At 38.0% G+C, this 15,779-nt stretch overlaps 1 protein-coding gene across 2 annotated transcripts; it reads left to right on the forward strand.

Moving 5' to 3' along the window:
• Positions 1-793: 793 nt before the first annotated feature.
• Positions 794-15,563, forward strand: LOC119726213. Of its 2 annotated transcripts, none has more exons than XM_038197815.1 (9): positions 794-1,209; positions 2,455-2,604; positions 4,819-4,938; positions 6,496-6,654; positions 6,989-7,141; positions 9,073-9,195; positions 11,274-11,422; positions 11,762-11,847; positions 14,368-15,563. In XM_038197815.1, exons 2-9 carry the CDS (start codon positions 2,571-2,573, stop codon positions 15,161-15,163), a joined length of 1,620 nt encoding a protein of 539 aa, XP_038053743.1. In that variant the 5' UTR covers positions 794-1,209; positions 2,455-2,570; the 3' UTR covers positions 15,164-15,563. The 2 variants fall into 2 exon arrangements, with proteins under 2 accessions (XP_038053743.1, XP_038053742.1); XM_038197814.1 differs by lacking the exon at positions 794-1,209 and adding an exon at positions 1,464-1,626.
• Positions 15,564-15,779: the final 216 nt, after the last annotated feature.

Consider the following 15,779-nt stretch of genomic DNA (forward strand, 5'->3'; position numbering starts at 1 on the left):
TTCGGCTCTCGCAGGAAGGTTTCCTTCGTGCGCAGAATTAAAGCCCTTTTTCAGAGGGTTAGACGCCCAAAATCGAAATGAAGTAAATTTTTACCATTAAAACAAAACACTCCATTATAATTCGATAGGAGAAAAAATTACATAATTATTTGGAATGTTCACGGGGTATGCCACTTTAATGTGTTTTGTCATCTCCTGTGCATACAACAGTCATGAAAATTTAATTGTAAATAGAGACGAATGATGAATAAAACCATTTTATAACCATTGCAACAATTATTGATGTGTTAATAGTGAGTTTAATAAGTATATGTGCTTGAATTACATTAAAACGGATTATTTGAGGGTGTGACCGTACGGGAGTCTACATTGGGAAGTTGACTCTTTTGTCGAGTAAAAAAAGGCCATTCTTTTAAGTTGGTATTTTTATTTCAAATGTTTTACTTTGAAGTCTTCTCTTTAGAGGAGACATCGATTTTATTCATATCCATGCATGCTTTTGAAGCGCTACGGTATAGGCGTAACCTCTTAAACCTTGCGCACGGCACGAAAAAAAAGTAAAAGAAAGCGGTCTCAGCACATGCGCGTTGTTAAATAATAAACTGTACATAAATTCATGATTTCTTAATACATTTCCTCAAAATAATGTCAAATATATATTTTCTTCCTTTAGTATTTTTTTTTGCAACACACGTGTACATCCTGGATGAAATGCGTCTTTTTTTTCCTTTTCTTTTTAAAGTGGACGAGCCCAAAACACACCTCAAAAAACCAAAGCAGTAAAAAAAATGAACACTGGTTACTATGGCAACCCGACTTTTCCCGCCATTTATTAACGACGTATGAACGTGAGTCGGCTGCTCAAAACATAAATAACCGATAACCTTTGCCGTTATAGGCCTAAGGTTATTTATTCACTGCGGTATCTCCAAACAGTTCACAATTGAACGGTTTATATAACGGTAAAAAGGTCGCTTTGTGTCGTTGACCTTGCCTACGCTAGCGCCGCGGACATGCACGAAGCGCAAGTACCGGTGGAAAAAATCACAAAAGATTAAAAAGGTTTGTGGTTTTTCAGTGTGTTTATTTACCCACGGACTCGCATCCTGTTGTCGTCGAATTCAGACCATTTTTAATCGTCATTGACAGAGGAGACGGCGGAACGTGTGTTTAAATGTTCATCCCGACTGTTAACACGTGCTGAAACAGGTGAGTGTTCAATGCGCGCCTTGACTACAATAATTACAAATAGCTTGCGGTTTTATGCTTTTGTCTGTGCAGACTATTGTCTTGCTAGATTTTAACGTATATGCAGCAGCATAACGACATCATTATGTAAAACGAGAGTGGAAGCGCAGTCTGCTTATGGTGGACAAAAGAGTGAGTTTAATTCGTTTGTGAGGAAGAATTGTGTTTGTCTTGCGCTGTGGCCCGCATTGCAGCGGACTCTTACTCTTAGACTGTATGCGCTGCATAGTGCGGGCCATAGACAACAAGGACTAGTGTTGCTCATGATATTGCTTTCTTGTAAGGCCACATTTTTAAGGCATCATGCTGTCCGATTTTCTCCAAGGCCCAACATTTTGGGGGCCTACTTCATTCACTGGCAGTACCTAAGCAGATAAGGCAAGTATTTGTAGTTTTTATAAACACTGTAATTTTGCAAAACCAAGCTGATTCACAAGGCATCACTGAAAAAAAAAGAAAATTGCATTTTCTACCAAAAGATTCGCAATAAAATTACACAAAATGGTGTCATTAGAATTAAAAGAATAGGTTGCAGAAGTCATTTTGGAATGGTAAGAAAAATACTCTTGACTCTAACTTGGCTAAAACTAAAGAGAGGCCCATATAAGCCTATAACTACACAATTGCCGATTGATTATGATGTTGGATACATTATCTCATAATTATAATTTTAGGTGAGCGTGATACTTGCCAGTAAGTGGCAATATGTGTATAATTTTTTTTGGGGGGGGGGGGGTGGATGCCAGAGGTTGGATATAAGAAAGGTGGGTCCCTTTCCAACATTAAGGTTAAGTTTGTGGCAGAACATTGTGGAGTAATACATTTTTTTCCTATTGACCATTTCGTGCAGTGGCATACCTAGGCATTGTGTGTGTACTGAGTGTGGGGAGGGTTCATATCATATATTTATTTGTATATTTATTTAATTTCCCTCCCCAAAATGAAAAACCAAACATTTAAAATAAGTGCAAGTGTGGTTGGTTATAGCCATAGAGGCACTCCCACTAAAACCTGTCCTTGTTCCCCATTCCCAAAATTCCCCTGTAATCCAGCCTTGGAAACAGAATATCACATTGTATACAGTCCTTGAGTAGATTTATATACTAGCTCTATGCTCATACTATAAAGCCAACCACACAGCTTAGTCTGACAATGATCTCTGACCTTGGCTTCCCGCTGTCAAGACTCGGATTTCTTTTTTTATAGCCCAGCCACAGATGCACATTAGCACATGGTCTGCCTCGGTCTTTGTGTTCATTGTGAGTCTGCAGAAGCCAGACTGAAAGCCAAGTTGAATCGAGGTGTGATCTCCATTCAACAACATGGCATACAAAACTGTCGTTATCATTCTTCTTGGTAAGTACTGTTTTTGTTGTAAACTAGTATAAGCTGTATAAGAATAAGAATGTTTTTGAACCTGAATATGTTTCAGTACAATCATGTTTCAGTACAATCATGGAGGAAGTCTTCCTCCATGGTACAATCCAGTTGTGCCAGGAATTGTAACAGGGGGTGATGAGGATTTGAAATCCAAAATTTGTGTGTAATTTTGCAGTTTGTGTGTACATGTAATAACCATGTTATTCAGCTTTTAGCTGTGAACTGGTTTAAACAAATATGAACGAATAAATGAATGAATTTGTGTTAACACGTTTAAAGGGAATATACAACATTTGTATCAATTACTCCATTTAAATTTAAGTGGGGTCAGGGAACCAGACTACAAGAACATGATTGGTTTTTTTTTGGTGTTTCCAACGTCTACGAACACAAAACTTCAAATAAGTCAGTGTATCAATGTGCTATAAAATTCTAATCCCCCAAATCCATCCATTTCTAGAAAAATACAGAAAAAGCAAATTTTGTGTAGGGGGAGGGGGTGCTAAATGTTGGAAGATTTTGTTGAAGGGGGATGGGTAGCTGAAGTGTTGAAGTCACTTTTACAGAGACAAAAAGCTTGAAGCAACCAACTGATATTTATAGTTGTAGATAATGTCATGCCTTCATAGAAAATGAGGTTTGTTTTTCCTGTAATATGTACTACAACCGGTTTTAAACTATTAACTTCATGTCATTGCACTCATTTTTATTCGCAAGTTCCAAAAATGAAGATATTACCTCGCATTCAATTTAATATGGCCGACTTGTGAATAAAACCTATTCCTGTGAATTTTCTGAACTCTGAATGATGCACAAAGAATTCCTAAAAGAGGACCCCATATAATCAGAAATTTGTTGAAGACAGAAAATAATTGTGTAGGAAAAACAGGATACCAGCCTCAATATCATGCCATGCATGTTTCTAGTCACTGGTGCCCAGCCAATGCACATACATGTGGCTTTTTATAGCAACATTGTTTTGCAGCCCAGTAATATTGGTCCCAAAAGGAAATTACAAATTACACATATCCAACCATTAGGCGTACTCATTGTAGCATAAGGAAAATGCATGAAATGGAACAGATTTACAAACATATTCATTATAAATTAACCCTAACCCCCTAGGCCTCTTTGCTGGGATGCACCCTCAATCCTACTAAATTTTACACGGCCTCAATCCTCCACAATCATCCGTTAGCTCTTGAATTTGTTCAGAGGAGGAGTGAACACAGCCTCAATCCTGCAAAAATCCTCCAACGATCACTGTTGATATTTTGAGGCAGTGTTGATGCTATCCAGAAGCAGTTCAGACACTTTCAGGTATTATTTAGGCCTAAATTTAGGCACCACTGAGCATAAACAACACAAGGTACAGCCTAAGACCTTGACACAGTGCATCCTCCAAAATCAACTGATACATGTGTGCCATATAACCTCAATCCTTCTAAATCCTGCACTTGTGTGATGAGGGTTTTGGGTAGGTTTAAGCAATTTAGACAAGAGCAAAATAATTAGTATAGTAAAAAATAATTTCCCCACTGTTTGTAGTATAAAGAGAAAATTTTGGCATGCACTTTTATCAGAAGCATCTACTAATTTCATATCTTATGTTATCAAAAATACACACTAACGTTAATTGAGACTCTTTGTCCAATGCACCTGTGGCCAGAAAGCCAGATAAAACGAATTGCCTCAGGCCGAAAATAAAGTTTGTTTACCTCGTATTAATTTAATGTTATTTTTTTTTCTAATTTCTTAAAGCGAGTGCCAATCCAACAAAAGGCCTACTTGGTCTTTCATCTATTTCTCAAAATTTGCCTGGAGATACATATATTTACTGGCACTAGCAAAAAGAAAAAGAAAGGAAGTAAAATATTTACCTCTGATAAAAAAACAAAAATTTAATGCCTCTTTTTCAGTTGGTATAATGACAGTATTGTATAAAATAACCTGCAAATTTTGAAATGTGTCAATAACTGTTCTTCACATCATAGTCTTGCTCTTTTGTTCTCTTTTTCATCACCTGGTTACAAATATTGGAAAAGCTTTTAAATATAAGGCTGTAATACTGGCAATGTCAACAGGTTGATGGTCTTCTATTGAAGGGTTATTTATTCTAGAAAGGTTGCTTGTATTTCACGAGACAAAGATTTTTTTTACTATGTGTTTTTCCTTCTTTTATCCTTGTAGTTGCTGTTGTAGCAACTCTCCTGGTAGGCATCCCAAAATCCCCCAGGACAATTACGCCGGCTAACCCAGATGATCCGGAGCGACTTCCAGAGGGTGTGGTCAAGAAAGTTCTCATAGTTGGTAAGTCTTGAAGCTTCTGTAGCCACACCCAGGCCACACCCAGGCCACACCCAGGCCACACCATTTCCACGTCAGTAATGACCATCAGGGTTAATTGCCACCATACACGTACAACACAATTATCAAATTTATTTTGGGGGGCTGTCCATTAATAGTGGCCACGCCCATGCAACTCCCTGGCCACACCCCTTTCCCAGTCAATAAAGCCATTGAAACTTCAAAGTTTTCTATTCAAACTAGTCAACTGACCCTGAGGGGTTGCATGATGAGTGGTTTAAGCCAGACGATGTTGAAATGTTTCTCTCAAGTTTTGAAGAAAAAAAAATTGAAGCATGCAGTGCGCTCGTATCATTTTGCTGATGAAGTAAATCTAATATTGCATAAGTAAAATCACCCAGAGAAGGACTTTGTTAGATATTTTTGCGTTAATCTTTGCCTCACAAATGGATTTCATTGATGAGATTGGCTTGAGAAAATGATTCAGACATACATACAAAAACATTTTTTATTGCTAACAAATAGGCAATATGTGAACTTCGATTTAGTATTACAGCATCACACATCAGCATTGTTCAGGTTATTTTTTCCCATATAAAAAAGAGGTGCCAAAAAATCATTTTCCCATTAAATTTCACCGACTGCTGCAGCTGTTGTAAACCTAATAATTGAACAATGAAACCTCGCCAAAAAAGCAAATACTGGTTCATCTGATAAATTTTAATTTTATAATAGTCTGTTCTGCCCACCACTGATAATTTCCTTTGACTGCAGTGTGATTCTTATCTCCCAATAATACAAGAGAATATCACCGTTTGCATATTTTCCATTGTATAAGCAATATGGGACAAACTGTATGAATTTAGAAAACTAAGAAAGTGTTTACACGTTTGCTTTTCATGTCCACACTTTTGATAGTCACTGTTGACTTGAAAACAATGGATCATGGTAATATTATGATTAAAGTTAGGCCCATCAGTGTCTTTTTGTATTTGTATAATGAGTTCCCACATTTGATGGTACCTTATTAAAGTTGTCTTACCTGTACTTTTCAACATTTCATTCGTTTTTCTTGTGATGACTTTTCATTTTGTATTGTTTATTTCAACAAGAAAAAAAACCTACTTCTTTGTTCTAATTTGGATTTTTTTCAAAAGATAGGTCTGATTATTGTCCGGCCACAAATAATTCAAAATCTGTGAAGTAATTATTCCACAACTAAATGTGGACGGATATTTTTGGTTTGATGTCTCATTCTCAAGTAAATAACTTTTGTACCGCTAGCAAATATGAAAATTGTAAATTAATAATCTATTTTTTGGGTGAATTTCGAAAATAGCATGAAGAGAGAAACTTTAATGTAAAAGTGTAACCTACAGCAAAGTATGCTTTATTTAAAGGAAATCTCTCAAAAATGAGTCAGGACATTGTTAGTTGTAAATTTGGATCTTAAAAATCAGTAATGTTATATTTTTTTTTATATGAAAAGTATTAAAACATAGTTCCCAACTGCCAATCAGTTTTATTAATTCAATCCTTTTTTCGTATTTCAAATGATAGGCGGGGGCCTTGCCGGCATGTCTGCGGCTTTGGACCTGGCGGAGCGCGGGTACCAGGTGACGTTGCGGGAAGCGGACTCTGCCCTGGGAGGCGTCTACCTACAATCCAAGCCGGTGCAGAAACTCGGACAGACGTTTATCGTTGACAGAGGGATGCAAGGTGATTGGGTTGGACTTCATGCTTTTCCCTAAAGAAGAGACTCAATTCTCTTCTTATCGAAGCTCTCAAATAATTTGCGAAATTGAATTTCAATAAAAGTGTGGCATGTTACAAACAATAAACCGCACAACCTTCAAGTTTTTTCATCATCACCACACACACTTTTCAAATATTTGAATTGAAAAGGCTGCTGTCGGATATTTGGTTGACAAACAAATTTTCAAATATTCAGTGTATTCAACCCCGAGATTGTAGGTGATCATTTGGGAATTGGACTCCTAATCTTCGACGTAATGTTGAACCTTTTTGGTTTTTTGGCTATTCTTCTTTTCAGCCTGGTTCCACAATTTCCACAGTGCCTGGGAATTGATCCATCGCCTGGGCGTCGAAGACAATTTCCGCCGTTGGGAGGTGCACGACGTGGTGTACAGGAAGTACGAACCGGAACGCATGTACAGCCACGGCATATTCCCATTGAATCTTGCCGGTATGTCACAGGGTCTAGACCCTACACCCCCCTACCCCCCCCCTACCCCCACCCCCTTTGGCCGCATATAAAGATGAAAAACATGCAGAAAAATGTAGCTCATGCCTGCTAACTCTCACCCCCCCCCCCCCCCACCATGAGCCGACCCCCCCCCCCCCCCCCACCCCCTTGAGCCAAAGTTGGGTCCCCCCTGCCAACAAAGGAAAAATTGTTGCTGGCAGCATATTGACTTTGGCAGCAACATTTTATTTCAGCAGTTATAAGCATTGAAACATAGTTTATGTAAAAATCTCTCTTTACTGGTCATAATGCCCAGGTTGTATTCAGACAAACAGTTGAAGAGGTGGCTTTTCGCATGGAGGATATTTTTATGAATTTGTGTTTAAATATTGTAGAAGGATCAATAAACATTACAATGAGGAACTCCCAGGTTTTTTGTAACTTGTTCTTAACAAAAAAATATAAAATTTCCTTGGCAGTTTTCTTGCTGAACAACTGCAAAAATTAAAAACAGTCATTGGTTGCTTTAGGCTTACACATAAAGTGCCCATGCAATATATTAATTTCTGTATTTTGGTGCCTTTTTTTTTCATGCTAATTGCAAATTTTTATATTCCTGATATGAGTAAAAGCTGTGGTGTTATGTCAGAATCTTAAGGTTACAGCTATTTCAGCCTAAAAGGTTTCTAGAATTTTTGATATTTTGCTGTCGTAAATTTTCATTTCTTTGGTGATTCATTGTTGTGTATGCTTTTTGGCAGTAGGCCAATGAGCAACGTTTTCTTAAAAGTGTTTTCAATGAGCAACTTTCGAGTTCACATATTGAACAGAAAACCCCTAAACTGAACAGTGTCTTCCCAGAATGACATCACAGCAACGGGGCTTCAGTTGTCTGGAAAAGCATAGATGTCTGAAGAAATACACTTTTTAAATTATTTTTTGACAGAAATCGTGCCTTTTCAAAAATGGCTTTTCAGAAACTTAAATTTGACTTACGCTATGTATATAAATGATGCAGATGTCTTCTAGCAATTAAAACCTCTTTAACCATAACCCCAGGCCCTTTTGCTAGGAACCATCCCCAATCCTCCAAAATCCTCCAAAATGTTGCCCTATGTTTAAATGAAAGATACTCAGTGCCTCAATCCTTCAAAATCGTGAGACAGTTCTGCCTCTCAAAATGCATTCATCCTCAATCCTCCAAAATAATAACACTCTTCAAACACCATTCATCCTCAATCCTCCAAAATTCTCATGTGCTTCAACATCCTTCATCCTAAATCCTCAAAAATCCTCATGTTTCACAAACACCATTCATCCTCAATCCTCCAAAATCCTCCAAACCGCCAGGAGGATTTAAAAGGATTGAGATGGGTTAGGGTTATTGATGCAGAAGTCTTCTAGCACTGTAGCGCCCGAAACCGCCCTGCTTTTTACGTAGTGCCCGAAATTGCCTGACAACCTTATTTATTATAGATTTATCAGTGAATAAACACATTGTGATACAATTCAGGCGATTCACAATGCAGTGCGCCACCAAGAGTTTGCCATGGAGAGTCAACTTTTCAAGGTTACAGTCGAAAAAACATGGCCCCATTTGAATGAGTGTCAGTAGATAATTTGAGTTAATTTGTTATAGATATGGGCATAGCGTTCTGCCGCCTTATCAAAAATCACCATATTGATACAAAGAAAAGAAAAGGGCAAACATATACTCAAATCATATGCTTATGGAACTACTGACCGGAAAAACGAACAATTTTGAATGTCCCACGCTGTTAATTTGTCGGCCATCTCCCACAATGCACTGAGAAAAATGAACTCTCTGTGGCAAACTCTTGGTGGCGCACTGCATTGTGAATCGCCCGAATTGATAATGGATAATCATAAGACTTATATGCTGTCGTTTGATGTTTCTATTGGTCCTCAAGGCATGATCTTCCGTAGCCCCAATCTCAACATCATGGAGATCCTTCTGTGGCTGCGCTGCGCCTGGGATTTCATCAACTACAACCATGACACCAACTTCAAGAGATGGGACTCTATCTCCTTCGGTAGGATCCTCGATGCCTCCCTCTCTCGCTCATCTATTCCCTCCACACCCCCCCCCCCTTCCCCTTCATAAAAAATGAACTACAGCCTGTCCCCCCAAAAAATTCTGCAAGCAGAAACGGGCTCTGTGTCGTTGGAATATTGAAAAATATTTCATGACGCTTGTATAATGTAACAAAAAATTACAATAATACAAAATCCTATTTTATTCATGTACTGCATTCTGAAAAAAAAGGAGAAAAAAAACCTCCTTTTTTTATCATGTACTATTCTGGTAGAGTGCGCTTTTCTTATATTCCGATGTGCAAATCTTAACTCATTTTTTTCATGTACTGTATTCTGATATTTGTATGTATGATGGTAAATGTTTTAGTAAGTTTGGATTTCTGATTTTGTGTTTTTAATTTGTACGCATTGTGACAATTTAGCCTCTGGCTACAAATACAATGTTTAATAAACCAGAATAATAATAATAATAAACCTGGGATGTTCAGCTTTCAAATGTTTTATCAATTTTCCTTTGCCAAACCAGAGATGTGGTCCGTTGAACACAAACACTCAAAAATCAATTTGTGCCACTGTCTACATTGTTAGGCCTAATAATGACAAGACATGGCACCTGTTCAAATCCGACTTCAATTGAGGTTCGCAATTCCAGAAGATATGTTTTTATTATGATGATTTGGAGAGTGTGTTACAAATAATGAAAAGAACATTATAATATGAAAATCAAAAGTGTTTCTTCTCACCTATTCATTACTAATTGTTTTTCTGCACGATCATACATGTGTATGATACTGGCAATACTGCTGTTTATAGTATCAACTTACAGAAAGTGGCACAAATTGATTTTTGAGTGTTTGTGTTCAACGGACCATATCTCTGGCTTGGCAAAAGCAAAATCGATAAAACAAATAGCATTTGAAAGCTGAATATCCCAGGTTTAACATTATATAAGCATCATGAAACATTTTTCAATAGTCCAAGGACAAAGAGGCCGTTTCTGCTTGCATTTTTTTTTGACAGGCTGTAGTACAATTTATACAACTGGCATACAGATCCTTGTCATTTGATTGGTGGAACTCACATCACGTGACATTTGTTATTGCTCCCATTCACGCGGGGGCTCCAAAAGTCCTATTCGCCCATGGGATTGGGATTTACTATTCAACAGTTAAAAGGATCGTCCTTGTTCCATGACGCGGTATTTGTGTGCAAATGCATGATGGTGTAGGCGTTCAGCGTAGCGCGTATTGTTCCAAAGAGCCAGCGCTACAGCGTTGGGTTCAAACATTTTAGTGAATGGGTGGTTTGGAATAGAGAAATACATTTTCCACCAATTTTGTATTGAAATAAAAGTTCAAATATCAAATGACAAGGATCTATATTTAATTTATAAAAATTAAATATTGAGTGGCTTTAAATTGTGAAATGCGAGGAATATTATCGCTCGGTAAAATCTGGACTTTTTCAGCTCACTCGGCTTTGCCCTCGTGAAATGGGAAAGTCCAGATTTTACCTTGCGATAATATTCCTACCGTTCCACTCTGAGTCACTCAATATTTGTATACTGTTTTAAACATTTAAGCATCTATCATATTCATGACTACAAAACAGTAGTAATTTGAAGGCATTTTTCACAATGTTTTACTTTTTTGACATGTCGATGAAAGTCGTCCGATTAAAATGTCCGATTAACCCTCACCGAACTCAACCCATCACAGCCCAACAGCAGGTTTTGTTTAAATCTGTTGGGATAGGTACAGTACCCCTAAACAGATGGTCTTTTACATTGGGTTTGGCATACCTCAAGTCCAACAGTGTGTGTGTACAATTTCCCATGTGAGTGTTGGAATTTGCCTGAATGGGTACGATTCCTAGTAAATTATGCTTGGGAGTTAGGGTTAATTAAATTGCAACAAACAGCACCGTCAGGAGAATTTGATTCTCTTTCCTAATACCCACAAATTCTCATTTTGCCCTCTGCCCAGTTCTGTCTCATTTTGCAAGAAAGCCTCACAAATGCTGGTTCCATCAAACTTTTAATCCCTTTTTTTCTAATTGTCATAACACCTTGCAGACGAGTACATGGACATGTTTGACATCCATCGTGGGTTCTATGACATCGTCCTGGAGCCCGGCATGAAGGCCAGTTACCAGGACAAGTCCACGTTCAGCGCTGCCGAGATGTTCCTCTTCTCGCACATGTTCTACGTCAGCAACCCTCAGGTAAAAAAGAATTAATTACTTGACGGTGGCGGATTCCAGGATTTTTACAAAGAAGGGTGGCGCAAAGCTTTTCAAGGAGGGGTGGGGGGGGGCAATTAGTGTGTTGCGGTCAATGCATAAAAATGCCTATTGCGGAATCAGGCGACCAGAATTAGAATCCATTAATGCGGTTCTGCCACGTTCGCACGCATGCTGCACACGTTCTTAAAGACAAGGCACGCGTACATTTTGGTAACTCTATTAATTGAAGGAACATGACGTGTGTGCATCCCATAGTTGCATGAAATCGGCTGCAGAAGTTTTTAATACCATTTATGTTGTTTTTTTTCCATTTACCAGGCTGATTATCGAGATATAGCTAAGATGAACCAAGCGACGGCCATCATCAACCCGTGGGCTGACAAGCTTCGTTCACTCGATGTCAAGTAGGTTTCTTTCCAAAATTTCTAATCGAGAATGATCAAATGTTTTACAAATAGTGGTGCGGCATATAGGGACAGAATTGTGCATTTTGTGATAAAAGCATGAAATGTGAGGTCTTCATACCATAACAAAACATTTGCAGATATGGAAGCATTTCATATCAAAACATTTCAGATAAAGAAGCATTTCATATCTGATCCCTGGTGACCTTTGAGGGGTCAATGACCTTTGAATACTCTATTTATACCTATTGTTATTGAAATCATCATTTTCCTATGTTCTAAGTCTATGTATAGTCTTCATACAATGTAAAGAAAGACCAAATGCAAAAAAAAATCACAATTGACCTTTGATGACCTTTCTGAGGTCAATGACCTTTGTATTAACTGCACTAACTATTATAGTTATTTATACGATTTACCCTTTAAACCCCAATTTTTTTCAAGACCCAAGTCATAATGTTAAGTGGCTTATGCTATGAAAAGAATTTCATATGTAGGAATCTCATGTCTGACCTCTGATGGCCTTCAAGGCGTCAATGAACTTTGCATATCCTATTTATAGATAATAAGAGGATTAACTATTTAAAACACCACTTTTTTGTTAACCATATCTAAATTTTAGGTATTTTTGCCATGATATACATTTTCAGATATGTAGACATTTCATATTTGACCTCTGATGACCTTTACGAGGTCAATGAACTTCGCGTACTCTAATTGCCGTTATTTATCATGTTAAACTTCCAAATATGCCCTTTTTTTTTCATGACCGAAGTCTAATCAGATCAAAAAGAGTGTATTTTAATAATTATCCTACAACATGTCAGGAAGTCATGACCCCAAAGAATTTTTTTGCATGACCTCTGATCTCAATTTTCCTTTTTATGAGGGAAGACGCAAACGCGAAAGAATATAAGCGGCACATCGGACAAGCATCACTCTCTAACAGTGACTGTTGGACTTGGTAAAAAGGTTAAAAACGTGGCTATCCAAGTCCATCTGGATAGAGCAGGGTGTAATATTAGTACACAAGAGTGAATGTTGCTTGACATATGTACATTGCCAATTAGAAAACAGACCCACAGATTTATATTCCAATCTCATCATATTGCGTCTGCCAATAAAACAAGGAGAAACGAGGTCAAAGGTCACCTCAAAGTTGTTTGTGGGGTCTGATTCTGATGACTATAAAGATGACTATAAAGAAATATGTGCAATACTGTTCTTTGGCACTATTGAGGCTTGGGTCACACAAAAAATGGAGTTTTGACGAATAAATATGATAAATTACAGCAACTAAGATATACAAAGTTCATTGACCTCTCCAAGGGTATCACTCCGCAAATATGATTCCCCACATCTGAAAATTCTTTTAATGTCACAGAGTTAAGTTTTAGACTTGGATTATGAAAAAAAAGTGGCATTTGCAATTGTGTAAATCTTATTAATATTCGTATGTAGGCTATTGTAAAGGTTCATGACCTCTCGTAAGTTCACCAAAGGTTGAATATGAAATGACCTATATATGAAAATTCTCTTTATAGCATGAACACCTTTCATTTAGACACGAGTCGTAAAAAATGGGTTTTAAAGAACAAATCTTACAAATTTTGTAGCAATAAACAGGTTTACAAAGGTCATTGACCTCTCAAAGGTCATCAGAGGTCAGATACTAATTGTTCCCACATCTGATCATTATTTTCATTGCATGAAGACATATGACATAGACTTGGGTCATAGGAAAGTGAATTTTTTAAAACAACAGTTATGAATAGAGTATGCAAAGTTCTTTGACCTCTAAAGGTCACCAGAGGTCAAATATGAAATGCCTCAATATCTGAAAATTTTCTTCATGGCATGAAGAACCAACATGCGAAGTTTCATGCTTTTATCACAATTTGCACGATCCTTTAGCATATTGGGGCTATGCCGCACCACTAAAAATGAGAAATGCTCCTTAAATAAATTATTTGCCGCACCACTAAAAATGAGAAATGCTCCTTAAATAAATTATTTATTTTAATTTTTTTTAATAACTCCCAAAGCGATCAAAGTCTTTATTTGAGGTACAATGTTTTTGGTCTGTTTTAAGGCCAGTTCATACTTCATGCAAATGAATAGTGAATTTGACGTCATGAAACATTTCCTACGATATTCGCCGGAGTTGCAGTGCGCTCAAGTTGACCAAATTTGAAGCGTGAAAACTTCCTGCAAACACATCAGGGATTTGTGTTCACGCCTAGTATGCATCGGCCCTTAGAAAGAGCACATAGCTAATAGCAGGAAGATATGTACATGTAATATGCACATGTATTACATCATTGCAGGGCAAAACCACTGTCAGCAGGTCAAAAATCTTTAAGATAAAGTCATAGGTCTTTACTCAATCGTGGTGGGCAATCATGGGTTGTGGAGGTCCCAGGTTCAGATCCCACTTGTCAATTTTTTACTCAACCTTATGTTTAAAAAAGAATACAATGTTTGGTCAGACTTGTTTATGATTTCAATTTTTTTTTTTAGGATTGAAATGGGATCGTCTGTTGACAGCCTCATCTTTGACAAGAGTGGTAAAATCGTGACCGACTCGGGACATCCAAAGGAAAGCTACGATCACGTGATTCTGGCAGCAGGCCTCAATAGCACCAAAACTATCTTCAGGAACTCCCTCCAGCTTTTGAAGGATGCGAAGGACAGGTCCACTCGCGACCGTCTGAACAAAGTCCTCGAAAAGCACCTCGCAAAGTTGCCCCTGGCTCCGCCGTTCAAGATCCTCACGGTGTGGTTCGATAAACGTCTCCAGGGTGACTACAACCCCGCCATTGTTCAGACACCTAGCTTTCAACCAATCACTATCATCACCCAGTGTCACATGATCAACGAGGACTATGCACAATGGGCCAATAAGAGCGGTGGATCCGTGCTCGCGTTCCAAATGTTCGCGTGGGAACACGGCAAGATTCCCGATGACAAACTGTGGAACTTTGTCGCGCCGACCGTCAGGGAGATTTTCCCTGAGATTTTTCAGAGGGGCTTTAAAGTCCTCGCGTACCATGTCGACGGCGCGGATACCTATCCGTCCTACCAGAAGGGACTTGCGAAGTACCGGCCAACCGCGACTTTTCCAAAAGAATGTGGCTTCCCGAATCTTGCCTTTGCAGGAAACTGGCTCCATGCCAAATACCCTACCGCGCTAATAGAACGACCCATAGCAACCGGGCGTGAAGCGGCCAATCAGATTCTCTTATCTGATCGCGTGAGACAGTCCCCACTCATTGTTACGGACTCCCACGGACCTGGGTTTTTCCAATACATGTAGCAGAATTTGTTTACGATTTTTGTTTTGTGTTTTAAACAAAAGTTGTTATTTTAACCTTTTTACATTGAACATTTTTACAAACTGATCTATTTAGCCCTACGTTTGCAGTTTGCCAGTTTCATCTTTGTTCAGTTGTGATTTATTTGACAATCTTTTTAATATCTGTAGAATTTCTGAGGTTCCATGTATAGATATTTGAATATTTATAGCTTTCCTAAATTTCCTGGATATTCTTCAAACTTTAAAAAGTTATAAACTTAAAAAAAAATTATCCTTCTTAAAGGGAATATACATCATTTGCTTTTGCTGTAATTTTCAGAAACGGATGGATTTGGGGGTTGGTAATATATAGCAAATATTGTTTCGAAGACTTTTTTGACGTTTAGGGCTTGTAGGTGCTGTAAAAACCAAGAAAAACAATCATTTTCCTGTAGTCTGGTTCCCTGACTCCATTTAAGATGAAACAGAGCAATTTATAGACACTGGGGAATTGTAAGGTCAGGGAACCAGTCCAGCTGGCTTGTACCTGTTAGGTGTGTAATTGATTGCAAACAAATGCTGACTAACTAAATATGGTAAATTGTGGCCAGTATTTGAAAAAAAGCCAGTTTATTCC

Source organism: Patiria miniata, unplaced genomic scaffold, assembly GCF_015706575.1.
Source record: "Patiria miniata isolate m_02_andy unplaced genomic scaffold, ASM1570657v1 HiC_scaffold_2, whole genome shotgun sequence".
Taxonomy (NCBI): Eukaryota; Metazoa; Echinodermata; class Asteroidea; order Valvatida; family Asterinidae; genus Patiria; species Patiria miniata.

What these genes read in the sequence shown, in the direction of transcription:
- LOC119726213 (XM_038197815.1), top strand. Translation starts at nt 2,571, where the DNA reads ATGGCATACAAAACTGTCGTTATCATTCTTCTTG. An exon ending in CAAGAAAGTTCTCATAGTTG is followed by an intron (nt 4,939 to 6,495) that starts GTAAGTCTTGAA and finishes TTCAAATGATAG; the next exon opens with GCGGGGGCCTTGCCGGCATG. An exon ending in TCTACGTCAGCAACCCTCAG is followed by an intron (nt 11,423 to 11,761) that starts GTAAAAAAGAAT and finishes TCCATTTACCAG; the next exon opens with GCTGATTATCGAGATATAGC.